The 16,089-nt window shown below is 48.5% G+C and overlaps 1 protein-coding gene and 1 long non-coding RNA gene across 3 annotated transcripts in view; both read left to right on the top strand.

Annotated features, from left to right (window-relative positions):
• LOC310842150 overlaps window positions 1-16,089 on the top strand; it is a 237,583-nt gene that overhangs the window by 133,412 nt on the left and 88,082 nt on the right. The window lies entirely within an intron of this gene.
• Window positions 9,837-16,089, top strand: part of CHRNA2 (cholinergic receptor nicotinic alpha 2 subunit) — a 28,215-nt gene continuing 21,962 nt past the window's right edge. The window contains exon 1 of the mRNA XM_083733499.1: window positions 9,837-10,101. Coding sequence (XP_083589625.1) covers window positions 10,062-10,101 — 40 coding nt within the window. The 5' untranslated portion in view covers window positions 9,837-10,061. The remainder of the gene's footprint in view (window positions 10,102-16,089) is intronic.

Below are 16,089 nucleotides of genomic sequence, written 5' to 3' on the forward strand. Positions count from 1 at the left end.
CTTATTCCCTCCTAAAAGATAAGACACGACACAGTCTTCTATAAAAGTATAAAAAGAGTTTACTCACTCACACTCTGTTCACAATCGGATCCCAGAAGGCAGACTTAGCTTAGAAAAGTAACATACACCTGGAAAGGAGACCGTCCCTTTGTCCTCTCTTGGTTGGAGGCCAAGAGGGCATCTTTGGCTAAGCAGATGTTGCTTCTTTGATGCATGTAGTCAGAGAGAGAGAGATGGTGGCCAGTCCTATGCTTTTGTTACCTGCACAGGTGAGGCCACGCCCACCTCTAGTCACATGCAGAGGAAGTCTGTCCCAGCCCAGAAGGAAACAGGAAGTTTACCTGCTGGCTGGAGAAACATTCCTCCCCCTGTGTAAACATGTTCACTCTAGGAATGTTGTACTTGACTGCTCTTGTGTTTCACATCCCACAAGAGCATCCAACTAGGAGCCAGGAGAGCACGGTTTGAATCCCTACTTGGCCATCGCGAAGCTCCCTGGGTGACCTCGGGGGCCGGTCCCTGCCTTCCTCACAGAGTTGTTGTTCGGTGAGGGGGGGGGGTGAGCCACATACGCCACCTTGAGCACCTTGGGGAGGAAAAAGTGGAACATAATTGCCACAAATTAATCAATATCTGCACTGCTGCTCCTGTGGGGAAGCTGGTGTCAGCCGAAATATTGGCATCTTGTGGACAGGGGTATTTCAAAGCTCCTTTTGTTATTCTCCGCTTATATCCTTTTCAAAGCTGCCTGGATCCCTTGCGCGAATTCCAAGCCCTCCTTTCACACTTCTGAAAATCAATTTAAGGGAGGCTGGGTGCTCTGAAACACACCGCCCCCCTCCACCAATTAATTCCCCAGGGACTCGGCAGACCATCCTTCCTTCCTACATCCTCTCTCTGTGCTTGAGCAGAATGATAAAGATGAATCAATATCTGGTATCGGGAGGTAGTGTGTGGGTCTCTCCCCTCCTGAATGGGGAGGTGTTTGGTTGACTGCAGTGCCCCCTGGCGGCACATTTTGTTCCTACTAAAGGCTTTTGCCGAAAAATAACTCCAAAGTGTTGCATCTAGCAGTGCTCACGCGCCACGTCTGTCTCACCTTGCCTGCCTGGTTAAATCTTTCAAATCAACTCAGCGCTGTAATGTTAATGAAAGCAAGCAAAGCAACCTGGATATCTGGCCACGATCCATTAAGGGCTACCCCACAACAGTTGCATGGAAACTAAGAATTATATTTCGGTCGGAAACCCCAGAGAGATGGGACCCACTTCTACTTCTGCCACTTACAGTCCCAGGAGTCACTCTCTGTCAACCTCCTGCTGGGGGGAAAAAATAAAATACTAATTGGTCCACTTTATGACTCCCACAGTCCATCTTGCAATGGTGATCTGAGGGTGAACACAGCAAATTAATGGCCAAGGCATTGTGATTGTGCAGTGTTGTTAAGCCGTCCTGAGCTGGGCTCTAAATGGAGAGAGATGTCTCTATAAATCTCTCTCCAAAAGCTCAAAAGCTCCTACCCTTTCCCTGAAGCCTTTGGACAGCCCCCCCCCCCAACTTCAACCAAGTCCAAGGGTGCTTCTAAATGGGGCGCTGAATATTGCAAACGGGCCGTCAGATATTGCAAAACTGAGAACAGGTTGTCGCTGGGGTTTGTTATAAAAAAATCTTGCTAGATTTACACTTGGAACCTTTGAAGCGAAAGTTGACGGTGCGTGGCTCTGATCGGCTGGCCCTTGTGACATCAGCAAGACACACACACCCTAACCCTAAGTGGTTTTGCATTTTTATGGAAGTTTTCTTTTTTCAAAAAGGTGACCAATAGATTACCGAATGCCGTAACTTTTACACAGACCAAACACATGGACGAAATGCCAGAATGGTGGTTGAATTTGTGCTCAGCAGTTTGCTGATATGCATGGCTGGTATGCATGGGTCACCCCGTGGTGCACTATGCAATTACAGTGGTACCTCGGGTTAAGTACTTTATTCATTCCGGAGGTCCGTACTTAACCTGAAACTGTTCTTAACCTGAAGCACCACTTTAGCTAATGCGGCCTCCCGCTGCTGCTCTGCGATTTCTGTTCTCATCCTGAAGCAAAGTTCTTAGCTGTTAAGTTGAGGGTGAACATATCAGACAACACAGCGATTCTACAAACAGCTCTTGTTTATTCACAGGTCAGAACTTAACTGAAGGGTTCAGCCAGCCTGCTTATATAGAGCTCCAGTACAATGTAACTGTAACAACTTTCTGTAATTATCCAATCACTGAACGTCACTTTCGATCCCTTATTTGCGTATGTGGACCTGAGTGAAAACTATCTACATTATCCCCCTGCTGGCCCTGGGTGAGAACTTCAGTACATAACATTAACCCGAGTTAATATTTCTGGGTTAGCGGAGTCTGTAACCTGAAGCATCTGTAACCTGAAGCGTATGTAACCCAAGGTACCACTGTATCCTCAAGACGAGCCTCTGAGGTAGGCCGCTCTCTCAGCCAGGCACACTCATTTCAGTGCCCATAAATTGCATTTCCAACTCACCTATCTCTCCAAGCCTAAAGTGGTGTACGTGGGTTTTCTCCTCACTGCTCATATAATCCCCTCCACAACCTTGTTAGCATGAGAGAGGCAGTGGCTGCCCCCACGATGTCACCCCGTGAGAAATCGAGTGAGGTTTCGAACCCGGGTCTCTCCCTGGTCCTAGTCCGACGTTCCTAACCGCCATGCAATGCTGGCTCAAAGCTACTCATGAAACCAAATTTCGACTCAGGCTACCCATCAAACCAGCCCAATAGGAACAGTGGCCCTTTCCAGCAATGCTAGACTCTGGGGGTGAACCCCACTGACTTCCAGATGGGGTAAGCGGGCCCCTCTTTTTTAATGGAGCCTGTGCGTCCACCCCAAAGAGTGTCCTGCCCCCATGCGTGCTGCTGTTTTCGGATTCCACGCCGGATCTCTCGCAGCCTCCCCTCCCTTCTCTCAAAACAAACCCCGTTCCGAACAGATGCATAGCCCTTGCCTCCAGAAACGCTTGCGGCAACAAAAGGCTTAGGGAGAAATCGAAGCAGCCCGGGCTGTTGTGGGTCCGCAGGAGCCCCTGAGCAGTGTGCAACGCCTCCCCTCTCCCTGGTTCCTGGCGCGGCTAAGACCCCAGACCCTCCTCCCTTCCTCCTTGTCACCCAAAGGGGGAGGACACAGCCCAGAGACTCGAGTCCGCTCCCTCTCCCAGCCTCTGTCGTCACACCCAGAGTGGGAACCTTTGCAACAGCTCGCTCTTTTCCTCCGTTTGCAAGGAAGCAGTCTCTCTGCATCTGGACCATCGCGGGAGGAGCATCCCGGGGACCGCTTCGCTTTGCAGGGCAGAGAGAAACGAGGATGCTGTGCTTGGCAACTTAAGGGGAAACTGGCAGCCAGGAGCAGCAGCAGCCGCCCAGCAGCAGCGCAAAGAGAGATGTGGGTGTCATTGTGAGCGCACGTTTTTTCCCTCCTTCCGAGCTCATGCCCGCCGCCTTGGCCGAAGTGTTTGGCTGTGCGGTTTGAGCTTAGAGGAGCAGCCCCTGAAAGAAGCCGGGAGGTTGCGCTCCGAGCCTTAGAGGGTCCGGCTGGCCAGGAATTGAGCAGGAGCTCTCCTCCCGACAGGTGAGTGATGCTTTTTTCTGTGCAACGGAGCAGACGGTGGAAGGGAGCGCAGCGCTTGACCGTCAGATCCTTGGTCAGATCTGTTCTCTTCCCCACCCCACTCACCCCTTCTGCAACCGCTGCTCGTGTCCCTCTCCTCCTGTGACAAAGTTGGCCCGTGCAACAGCCGAAGGGAGAAGCAAAGTTTCAGCAACGTAGGGAGCTGCCTTAGACCACTTCTTGATCTAGCCCAGTGGTGTCTGCACGGGCCGGCAGCAGCGGCTCGCCAGGGTTTCATGCACGGGCGGTTCCCAGCCCTACTCGGAGGTTGAACCTGAGAGCTTCTGCATGCAAAGCTACGGTCCTCCTCTGGGCATGATCCTCCGGGGAGATCTCCTTTGCAACGAATGGGAACTGTGCTAGCGTGGGGTTGCTTTTTGTGGGTTTCCCCCCTGCATTCTTAAAAAATGCAGTATTTATTTCTTGGCTAAGATTTAATTACTTCGATTCCTATGCTCCAAGTACATGGAAGACTGGGATTATCTAGGGAGGGAGGAATCACTGGGATGGTAACCCTGGATGACAATGTCCCTTCCCAGACCTTAGGATACAAGGCAAACTTAGGATGTTTTTAATTTTTGAGAGCCAGTCTAATGGAAGGGCTGAAAGGATGAACTTAGCTTGGGCTGCAAACTCACTTAGGCAACTATCCTGCACCCATTTACCAGGGACTCACTGAACTGAGTGAGAGACTTACTTCTGAGTAGAACTATAAGGTGCTGTGCTGTAAGTGGCCCAAACTAAGCCAGCGTTCCTTCATTGGCGCGTGGGGAATAACCATCCCAGCCTACTTTGCAGGGTCGTTGTACGGGGCTCACGAAGGCACATGAAGCTCTGAAGGACTGAAATGCAGACCAAGCGTCGTTATGATGGAGCACCCAGACTGGGCTTCAGTTTGCATGCAAACCGCATTTCCCTGGTTTCGAAACTGCAATGTTTTTCTCCTGCACTGGAGAAAAAGCAGGTGTGTGTGTGTGTGTGTGTGTGTGTGTGTGCTTGTGCCTTTCACAGAGCTAGTTGAGAGTTAGCGGGTGGGAAGCTGTAGGCAATTCCTTAGGGAAAAAACCCTCAGCGGTTCTCCAACATTAACTCCTAGCAGGACAATCAACGCTGGGAAAGATCAGCCAAGCCTACAGCCCGTGCAACCGTGTGGCTGATTTGCAAAACTTCCGAAAGGAGGGTGCAGTCCTGTGCATTGCTGACTGTTAAGACCTTGATTTATGAGGGGGATCTGCATGAAATTAATCAGTTAAGTAAAGTGGGGGAGGGGCCGGCCTCCATCTGATGGGCTTGGGAAGACGTGTGTTTGTCAGTGGAAATATATAGGAAGGGGCCTGTCTGTGTCTCCACCCAGATGGGTGCTGTTTACTCCAAGTGATAGTGGCTCCCTGGACAGAGGCTGCTGGATCAGGCCAAAGGGGGCCCATCCAGGCCAGTGTTCAGGTGCCCCAAAGGGAGGTCCCATAAGCAGGATCCTGTGGTTTCAAGCAACCAATATTCAGAAAGTTTACTGCCTCTGACTGTAGAGGCATGGCATAGCCATTGTGGCTAGTGGCTGCCAACCCTGGCTACTTTACTCTCCTGTAACTGGGAGTGCTGGGGATTGATGCTGAGCTTGGGGACTTCCCTGCGATTCATGCTCAGTGGTGGGTCTGCGGCTCAATCTCCACAGGAAAAGATTAGCGCCTCCCATATCCATCTTATTCACTTCAACATCCTCCTTCCAGAAAGTGGAATAAGATGGAGAGCTATGAAGTGACCTGGGACTTAGGAAACCAGGGTTAAAAATACCCACAGCCACTAAGCTCCTCAAGTGCGACTGCCTCTCAGCCTAACCTACCTCACGGGATTGTTATGGGGGATTAAATAAGGAAGAAAACTAAGAATTCCACCTTGAACTCCTTGGAGGAAAAGGTGGGATGGGTATGCACTAAAATGCTGGCAAATTTTCACGAGGACTTAAAAAAAATAAATATTTCCAGCTGATGTGAAGAGCTGAACTTGAGACTGGAAAAAGAAGAGAGTGGAACAGACAGATTTGATCATCTCCACTTTGTCCTTTGACCTCGTGCCACATTCCCCCCCACCCTTAGCACAAAATGTGGCACAAGCTGGCAGAGTTTGGTGGTTGCCCAGAGCTCTCCGTATGCTGAGATTACGCTAAGGTTTCCTAAGGCTGCAGCTGGGAGCCTTTCGGTGGTTTGCCAGGCGCAGCCACAAATCTTGCCTTTCTCCTGCTGTTGACTCTTTAAGCATCTCAGTGGCAGCCAAGAACATTGGGGTTTATTTGCGCTTAGTAAATGCCCGTTTAAAATGAAAACCGAACAAGCATCTTTTTGAAGAGGGGGTGGCAGAGAGAGGAGGTATTCAGGCAGAGGCAGAGGCATTCGTGAAGGAATCGTTTGCAAATATCTGCTTCTTGCTGAGGATCGTGCAACCCATGGGAGACCCCCAACCCCTTGGTATTGAGGGCCAGACCAGGCACAGGATTCTGGTCTGCAAGAGCAGTTCCCCTCTAAGTGCTTGGGCTGTTGTTGTTGTTTAGTTGTTTAGTCGTGTCTGACTCTTCGTGACCCCCTGGACCAGAGCACGCCAGGCACTCCTGTCTTCCACTGCCTCCCGCAGTTTGGCCAAACTCATGCTGGTAGCTTCTAGAACAATGTCCCACCATCTCATCCTCTGCCATCCCCTTCTCCTTGGGCCCTCCATCTTCCCCAACATCAGGGTCTTTTCCAGGGAGTCTTCTCTTCTCATGAGGTGGCCAAAGTCTTGGAGCCTCAGCTTCAGGATCTGTTCTTCCAGTGAGCACTCAGGGCTGATTTCCTTCAGAATGGAGAGGTTGGATCTTCTTGCAGTCCATGGGACTCTCCAGAGTCTCCTCCAGCGCCAGAATTCAAAAGCATCAATTCTTCGGCGATCAGCCTTCTTGATGGTCCAGCTCTCACTTCCATACATCACTACTGGGAAAACCATAGCTTTAACTATACAGACCTCTAGCGCTTGGGCTAGAGAGGCCTTTGCTCATGTGCCAGCCCTGGCTGTGGCTGATGCAGTCTGAAATATGGAAGATGAGCTAGACACTCGGCCTGATCCACACCTGAGAGCATCATCTGTCCTGTGGAAGCCTCAACAAGGATATTGTAGAGTTGGAAACAGGCAACTCAGATTATCAAGGGGATGGAGTGACGAAGGAAGGCTGCAGTTTAGACAAAAGGCAAGGAAGATGCAACATGATAGAAGTTTATAAAATTGGGCATGGCAAGGAGAAACTGGAGAAGTTTCTCTACCTCTCGTGGACATTCAATGAAGCTGAATGTTGAAAGGACAGAGAAAAGAAAGCATTTCTTTACATAGCACATAGTTAAAAATCAGAGCTTGCTCCGGCAAGTTAGATGGCTTTATAGAATCATAGAATTGTAGAGTTGAAGGGACCCCAAGGGTCATCTAGTCCAACCCCCTGCAATGCATGAATCCTGCCCACAACCTTCCCTGGCTGGGCTTGAACCACCAACTTTCTGGTTAACAGCCAGGTGCACTGACCCACTGGGGGACCCAAAAGTGTGCACCTAACGCAGGGCTCAAACCTACGACCCTGAGATTAAGAGTCATGGAGGAGAGTCTATGTCAGTGGTTCTCAACCTGTGGGTCCCCAGATGTTGTTGGACTACAACTCCCATCATCCTTGAGCTCTGGCCTTGCTAGCTAGGGGTGATAGGAGTTGTAGTCCCAAAACATCTGGGGACCCACAGGTTGAGAAAGGCTGGTCTATGCACTGCCTTAATAGTTTCTGAATACCAGTTTCTGGAAGGAGGACAGAGTGCTTGGGTCCTGCTTGTGGGTTTCCCATTGGAGCTCCTGGTTTGAGAACAGGATCCTGAATCAGATGGACCGTTTGCCTGATCTAGCAGGCTCACCTTATTTTTTTTACGTGCACGGTTCTGATCACCCGAAGGTGACTGAGACCTGTCTCGCCCGAAGATCTGTGGCAGTCACCCTCGAAGTTTGCCTGCGTAATCCCTGCACAAGGTCTTGCGCAAACCAGCTGTGTGCTGGGATTGGGCCCTCTGCCTACAACGAGCAACTTGATATTTTAAATTGAGCAAAGCCAGCCAAGAGGGGCTGGGCATGCCAAAACGAAATATACAGCGTCTTCCCTGTCCGGGCGTCTGATGAGCAGCTAAGTTTCCAATAGCGAAGGATTTATAGACTTGAAAGTGCTGAGACCTGCATGCAAATCGTGTTCCTTTCTTTGGCCTCCTCTCCCAGACGTCCATCAAATCCTCCAGCTTCAAAGGGAGTAGGAAGAAGGATCTTCTGGCTGCGTCTCCTGGCCTGGGACAGCTGGTGCTTTCTTTCTTTTTTCTTTTTTTAAAAATGATATTTATTCAGAATTTCAAAAAAAAAACAAGAAAAAAGACAAAAAAATAATAAAAAACAAGTACATAGGCAGCAGTATAACAACATCACAACAAGAAAAAGAAAAAGAAAAAACAAATCCCATATTACATCTTTTCATTTGCTTATTTCTTTGACCTCCTCACACCTCCCTTTTTGTATTTTGACTTAATTCGTCGTTTCAGCAAATTCTTTCCATCTTTCCCAATTCTTATTTAGATAGTTTATCTTGATAGTCTAACCTATTAGTTAACTCAACAAATCCTTTCCATCTTTTACCATATTCTGTTATTCAATTTACCTTAATTTATTTAACCTTGTCTTACCATAAAAAGAAAACCTTAAAGTTCAAAATTCAAAACATATTTATACATAACTCCTTATATCCTTTCTACTAAAGCCAGGTAATTCCATTCCAACATTTTCCCTAGTATTTCATTAGTTTTACACTAATTTAAAAAAAATAAAATAAAAAGAAAATTTTCCTTTTATAGGCTTTCCCCCCCTAATTTTTATCCAACGTCCCTTCTTCCTGGTCTCGGGTTATGTCAGTCCTTACTGTCCATTCCATCCAGTCCATCAACCTGGTGATATTATGTCCAAGGCCCTTAAGTCTCTTCTATGCCCCTTCTGCAGATTTTCTTCTTCTTGTTTATGCTTACACTTTTCCTTATATTTTGTTGGTTTCTTTCTTAATTTCTTCCCTTTCTCCTTGAGGAGTAGGTCTCTGGGGGATTCCAACCGATAGTTATCTCCATCTTCCTTCATCAGACTAGCCCATTCCCCACGAGTTGGTGCTTTCACCCAGTGAGCCGAGCTCCTCATTTCAAAACCAAGAAGCATTTTCCTGGGGTTCATATGTGTCCCAGAACCACACTCTCTTTCTTTTTCGATCTATTAATACGGCACCCTTTTCTTCCAAGGAGTTTGAGGTGATGAGCATAGTTCTCCTCCCCTCCCTGTTTAATCCTCACAACAACCCTGTGAGGTAGGTTCGACTGAGAGATTGCAACTGGCCCAAGGTCTCTGAGTGGGGAATTTGGACCTGGCTCTCCCAGGTCCTGGGACATGGGTGGCGCTGTGGGTTAAACCACAGAGCCTAGGACTTGCCAATCAGGAGGTCGGCGGTTTGAATCCCCGCGACGGGGTGAGCTCCCGTTGCTCAGTCCCTGCTCCTGCCAACCTAGCAGTTCGAAAGCACGTCAAAGTGCAAGTAGATAAATAGGTACCACTCCAGCGGGAAGGTAAACAGCGTTTCTGTGCACTGCTCTGGTTCGCCAGAAGTGGCTTAGTCATGCTGGCCACATGACCCAGAAGCTGTATGCCAGCTCTCTCGGCCAGTAAAGTGAGATGAGCACCACAACCCCAGAGTCAGCCACAACTGGACCTAATGGTCAGGGTTCCCTTTCCCTTTATGTATATATACATGTATTTATGTGCATATTGCTTACAGAGGGCAGGTGCTAACATGCTTCTCTTCCCCTCCTCTAAGAACCACCTGATATTGCCTCCTGGAACCTCAGATTCAGGCCTCTTTCTGGGATGCCATCTCACAATATTCTCCTTGCTTTCTCCTGTAGGGACCCAAAATCCTTCCCTGTGGAGTAGCTCCGGGGACCCGCTTGGAGGCTTCAGTCAAGCATCTTCTTGGCTTCCCATCGCATGTGACCAAGAAGGAGGCTGTTTGGGACTTCCCCTTGTTAGTGCCGAAACTTCAGGACCACAGACAGCTCCTCCAGAGGCGAGGCCAGTCCATCGCTGGCCCAGGATCATCTCTCAAGCGATGCTTCTTTAATGCTCAATGCTCAGTCGTGTTTTCACTGATGAGGAAGATGGTTGCCCACAGGGTAAAGGGTAAACTTGGAGTTGCTTGCCACCCCCAGGTTGCCAGACTCTGCCGATGAAAAGGGGCACCCTGCACATTCTGTCTGTGGGCAAATAATTTCAGCAGGGGATCAGCTTTCAAGTGGATTCCCAGTCGCCAAGATGATACCCATCGCGTGCTGTTTCTTTGTATTCTTGGCAGGTAGGAGAGAACCCTTTTCCCTGAGTCTCAACTTACTTACCTCTTTCTTCCCTTGAATCCAAGTACCTCATTAATGTAATTAGGGTGATTCTGCAAATGATGGAGGACAGGATGAAAAAGAAGCCTTAATATCTCCTTTTATATATCAGTTAGAGGGGTGTGTGTGTTTTTCTTCTTCTAGGACAGCTGTTCCCAATTACCTAAGTACTGCGGACCTCCTGTTTTTCAAAAGCCAAGCCATTGGCCCTCCCCATTTTTGAAAATTTATGATATCTCTATGGCAGTTTTTGTTATGTGAATGGTGCCACGGACTCCCTGGGTGGGTTAGGCAGACACCATGGGGTCCACAGAACACCATTTGAGAACCACTGACCTGGAGAAAGCCATTCTGAAAACAGGATGTGCTCCAAAGGAAACAGGGTTGACGTGTGTTTGTGGCATCACTGTCTAAAACTTACAGGCCCATATAAGTCCAAAGTGGTCAACTTTTGGGCTGTCTTTTGAAGTTCTTTGTGCAGTTGGGTGCATGAGCTGCAAGTGCCTTTTGAACCTGCTGTTTTTAATAATAATAATAATAATAATAATAATAATAATAATAATAATAATAATTATTATTATTTATGATTTGTACCCCGCCCCTCTGGCTGGGTTTCCCCAGCCACTCTGGGCAGCTTCCAACAAGGATTAAAAATACATCAAAATGTCACACATTAAAAACTTCCCTGAACAGGGCTGCCTTCAGATGTCTTCTGAATGTCAGGTGGTTGTTTATCTCTTTGACATCTGGTGGGAGGGCGTTCCACAGGGTGGGCGCCACTACCGAGAAGGCCCTCTGCCTGGTTCCCTGTAGCTTTGCTTCTCGCAGTGAGGGAACCGCCAGAACGATGGAGGTGGAGACGCTCCTTCAGGTATACTCCCTGAGGCCATTTTGGGTTTTCTAGGTCATCACCAACATTTTGAATTATGCTCGGAAACATACTGGGAGCAAATGTAGGTCTTTCAAGACCGGTGTTATATGGTCTTGGCGGCCGCCCCTAGACACCAGTCTAGCTGCTGCATTCTGGATTAGTTGTAGCATGCACCGCTCTAGTCCACAGGCAGGTAGGGTCTCATCCTGCATACCAGATGGAACTGATAAACAGCTGCCCTGGATACAGAATTGACCTCTGCCTCCATGGACAGCTGTGAGTCCAAAATGACTCCCAGGCTGCACACCTGGTCCTTCAGAGACACAGTTACCCCATTCAGGACCAGGGAGTCCTCCACCCCCGCCCACCCCCTGTCCGCCCAAGAACAGTACTCCTGTCTTGTCAGGATTCAACCTCAATCTGTTAGCCACCATCCATCCTCCAACCCTCTTTGACGCTGAGAGTTGAGGGCTAAAGGAAGTTGTTTGATGTTCTCCAGGGCAGAAAGGCTCCAAGAGGCAACAACTGATTGTTATTTCCACAATGGCCTCTGTTCTTCTCAGAATTTGCAGAGAAATGGTCGTCTATTCAAGAGGTGGTGTCAGGAGCGGCAGGGCTCTGATAAGTGTGCACTGGGGAATATAATAAAATTAAGACCATTGAGAAAAAGGGACAATTTAGTTACATAGACTTTCGAAAAGCACAATCAGGAACAAGCAATTCTCCTTGAGCTGGCAGGCCTTTGCAGCTGTTCAGTTTTTGATTAGTCTCTCCCCTGAATCTGTTTTACAGTATACACCTCTTTGATTTTTCTTTAATAATATGGTGGGAAAGAAATGGTTTTTTAAAAATAAATAAATAAAGGAAATTAAAAACTCTAAGTATAGCTTAATCATGAAAAGCCTGGAAGAAGTAGTTTACACACTCCTTTTGGGAATTTTCTCACAGGTGCAAATTGTTTCAGATGCTTGTTTGCTGCCACCTGTGCTCTGTTATGCAACTGGTCAGGCAGATGTCCTAGATCTCATCTCCAGATGACAGACATGTCTCCTCGTCCTTGCACTGGGCTTGAGCCAATTGCTCAGCTCTTGCAAAGCTTAATTCATTTGTGTGGCGAGTTCCCGTCCCCCCCCCCCAGTGAAAATAAAGTCACATGACACAATTATTAAGGTTAATGGGCTAAAAAAGGCCACAACTTTATTGGTTACAGGTGATGAGCGGTATTGGCTTAGGCATTGGTCCTAACCGACTATATCCGACTTCAGCCCGTCCGCTAGAAGTCCAGGAAGGGTTAGCCACCAGTAGGGGGAGTCCTGTTGATGCACATCAACTAGGAACTCCTCCGGGGTCACAGATAGGGGGCGTGCCTTAGGCCCTCACCTCCCCAGGCTTCGGACAGAGCCACGCCTCCCAGAATCCTTTATCAGACTACCCTTCAATATGTGGGGCAGGTGATGGCACTTCCTCCCCTCTTCCATCTATAGAACAATACCAATGCCTAACCCCCAATACCCAGAAAGTTGTGACGATTTGCTATGAGGTAGGCAAAACGCAAGTGGCTGGTGCCACATTGCCAAGTGGGAAAATTCCTACCAGGCCCCTCAATGGCGACCAACCAAGGTCCATAGCAAGGTCAAGGAACGAAAACCTTATAGGGCGGGAGGGTGGGAAAAGCAGGAACAGCTGGTAGGCGGCAAAAGAGGGAGATCCCCAGCCACGCCTATGTTAAATAGGGCAGGCCACACCCCCAGAGCCAGCCGATTGGCTGGCCAGGGGGTGACGCGCCTGGGTATTCCCCCAATCGCGTGGGGGCTGGGCTCCAGCCACCGCGTGCGTGGTGGGGCTGTGACGCCCCCAACCCTACCTCCTCTGCAGGCGGAAGTGGCTTTCTATGAATGTCTAACATCATGCACAAGCCTCTGGCTTTATGCAGGTGTTCAGCCATTGCATACCCACTTTTAAGGGCCAGTGAAATTGCACTAGGATGCTCAAGGAAGTTATAAATATTTTTGTTATTTTTCACTCCATCCCAGTCTCCAAAGGGCGAGAAACTCCAGGGTTCAGTTTCCTTGGAATAAAGGTCAGTGGAGACTGTGGTGCCTTTATGATGCAGCATTTTTATTTACCCAGATATACAACCTGAGCATAGGATGGAGGGGCTCCCAACATCCCAACAGATATTGCTTCTCCATCAGTCTCAGCTTTGGATTCAGCACTAAGCAAGCAGGTCTCTGTTTCTTCAACTTCCAATTCATCTCACATCCCCAAACTCTGGCTCATGTTCTCCTATCTAGCAGCTAAGTGAGGGGGTGTTGCATGACACAGAGAAATGTCTTTGGTTATACTAATCATGGTGCTTAGCTAGACACCCAAGGCAAATCAATAATAATAATAATAATAATAATAATAATAATAATAATAATAATAATAATTTATGCCCCGCCCATCTGGCTGGGCTTCCCCAGCCACCCTGGGCGGCTTCCAACACAATATTAAAATACAATAATCTATTAAACGTTAAAAGCTTCCCTAAACAGGGCTGCCTTCAGATGTCTTCCAAAAGTCTGGTAGTTGTTATTCTCTTTGACATCTGGTGGGAGGGCGTTCCACAGGGAAGGCGCCACTACCAAGAAGGCCCTCTGCCTGGTTCCCTGTAACTTGGCTTCTTGCAATGAGGGTGTTCGGGCTGAACAATGGGGGTGTAGACGCTCCTTCAGGTATACTGGACCGAGGCCATTTAGGGCTTTAAAGGTCAACACCAACACTTTGAATTGTGTTCGGAAACGTACTGGGAGCCAATGTAGGTCTTTCAATGTAGGTCTCGGCGGCAGCTCCCAGTCACTAGTTGAGCTGCCACATTCTGGATTAGTTGTAGTTTCCAGGTCATCTTCAAAGGTAGCCCCACGTAGAGCGCATTGCAGTAGTCCAAGCGAGAGATAACCAGAGCATGCACCACTCTGGCGAGACAGTCTGCGGGCAGGGAGGGCATCATCCTGCGTACCAGATGGAGCTGATAAACAGCTGCCCTGGACACAGAGTTGACAAGACACAGTTACCCCATTCAGGACCAGGGAGTCCCCCACACCCGCCCTCCTCCTGTCCCCCAAAATCAATACTTCTGTCTTGTCAGGATTCAACCTCAATCTGTTAGCCACCATCCATCCTCCAACTGCCTCCAGACACTAGACAAAGGGACCGGTTTGGCAAGCCTGATCTTGTAGCTCCTCCCCACTCAGATACAGGATCCCTAAAATTTAGAAGTGAGTCAGGTCATCATTCAATCTGATGCCCCAAATTCTGAACATCGTCACCATCCTTATACACTTTCTACAGCGTTCAATGCCAAAAGAAGCTTCTAAGTGCTTCACAAGTTCTTCAGCTGAATCCGTGACATTTGCATGTAGAAGAGTGGTCTGTCTGTCTGTTTGTTGTATTGTGCTTCTTTTATAATAAATAATAATAATAAATTTATTTATACCCTTCCCTCCCCAGCCAAGACTGGGCTCAGGGTGGCTAACACCAGGTACAAAAACAATTGATTGAAATACAACTTAAAAAACAAAGTTAAAGTACAACCTTAAAATGCAGCCTCATTTCAGCAGAAACTCAAAAACTTTTTTGGGGATGAAAACGTCAAATCTTCACCAAGGCCAACTATCCATACTGGTCCTACATGGACCAGAAAAAGCCAGGGAAGTCCCCAAATAGGAGTTCCATCACAGAAGGGGAAAGGAAAAAGGAAAGAGGGGAAGGGGATCAAGTTGATTCCAAGCCAAAGGCCAGGCGGAACAACTCTGTCTTGCAGGCCCTGTGGAAAGAAATCAGATTCTGCAGGGTCCTGGTCTCATGAGACAGAGCGTTCCACCAGGCCGGAGCCACCACTGAGAAGGCCCTGGCCCTGGTGGAGGCTAATCTGACTTCCTTAGGGCCCGGGACCTCTAGGGTGTTGCTATTCATGGACCTTAAGGTCCTCCGTGGGGCATACCGGGAGAGGCGGTCTCGTAGGTACGAGGGTCCTAGACCGTGAAGGGCTTTAAAGAAGTAGAAGCTGCATAGTTAACCTATGGAACTCCCTTCCACAGGAGGCAGTGACGGCCACCAGCTTGTATGGCTTTAAAAGAGGACGAGACAAAGTCATGGAGAAGGAGAGGGCTATCGAGGGCTACTTAGCCAGGATGCTCTGTTTTCACAGATGGAAGCAGCAATGCGCCTGAATTCCAGTTGGTGGAAACCGCAGGAGGGCAGAGATGTTCTTGGGCATGCTGGTTCTCACAGGCATCTGGTTGGCCGCTGTGAGAACAGGATGCTGGGCAAGATGGGACTCTGGCCTGATTCAGCAGGGTATAATAATAATAATGATAATAATAATTTATTATTTATACCCTGCCCATCTGGCTGGGTTTCCCCAGCCACCCTGGGCAGCTTCCAACAAAATATTAAAATACAGTGGTCTGTTAAATATTAAAAGCTTCCCTAAACAGGGCTGCCTTCAGATGTCTTCTAAAATTCTGGTAGTTGTTGTTCTCTTTGACATCTGATGGGAGGGCGTTCCACAGGGCAGGTGCCACTACCGAGAAGGCCCTCTGCCTGGTTCCCTGTAACTTGGCTTCTCACAGTGAGGGAACCACTAGAAGGCCCTCAGCGCTGGACCTCAGTGTCCGGGCAGAACGATGGTGGTGGAGACGCTCCTTCAGGTATACTGGTCCGAGGCCGTTTAGTGCTTTAAAGGTCAGCACCAACACTTTGAATTGTGCTCGGAAACGTACTGGGAGCCAGTGTACGTTATGTTAGAAGTGAGAGTTGAGTGTACTTAGCTGCAGTGGCACATCAGAGCGCACACAACTAGCTTTTACCTTGATGATACTTCCTGCTGCAGATGACTCTTGACAAAGCCTAAGGAACATTGGAAGCCATCAATGCCAGGGATGGTTTTGGCTGTGACATGACGGGAGAATCGCTTGCTCTGAGGAGATGCGCTTTCCTAGTCAACAGCCTTTGGTGTTTGCAAGCGCTCTGACACGATCACCGCCTGATTTGGAAAGACATCGTGAGAGGAATCAACCTCCTTCGCCCTTCCTTT

This window comes from Podarcis gaigeae, assembly GCF_964106915.1.
Source record: "Podarcis gaigeae genome assembly, chromosome: 3".
Taxonomy (NCBI): Eukaryota; Metazoa; Chordata; class Lepidosauria; order Squamata; family Lacertidae; genus Podarcis; species Podarcis gaigeae.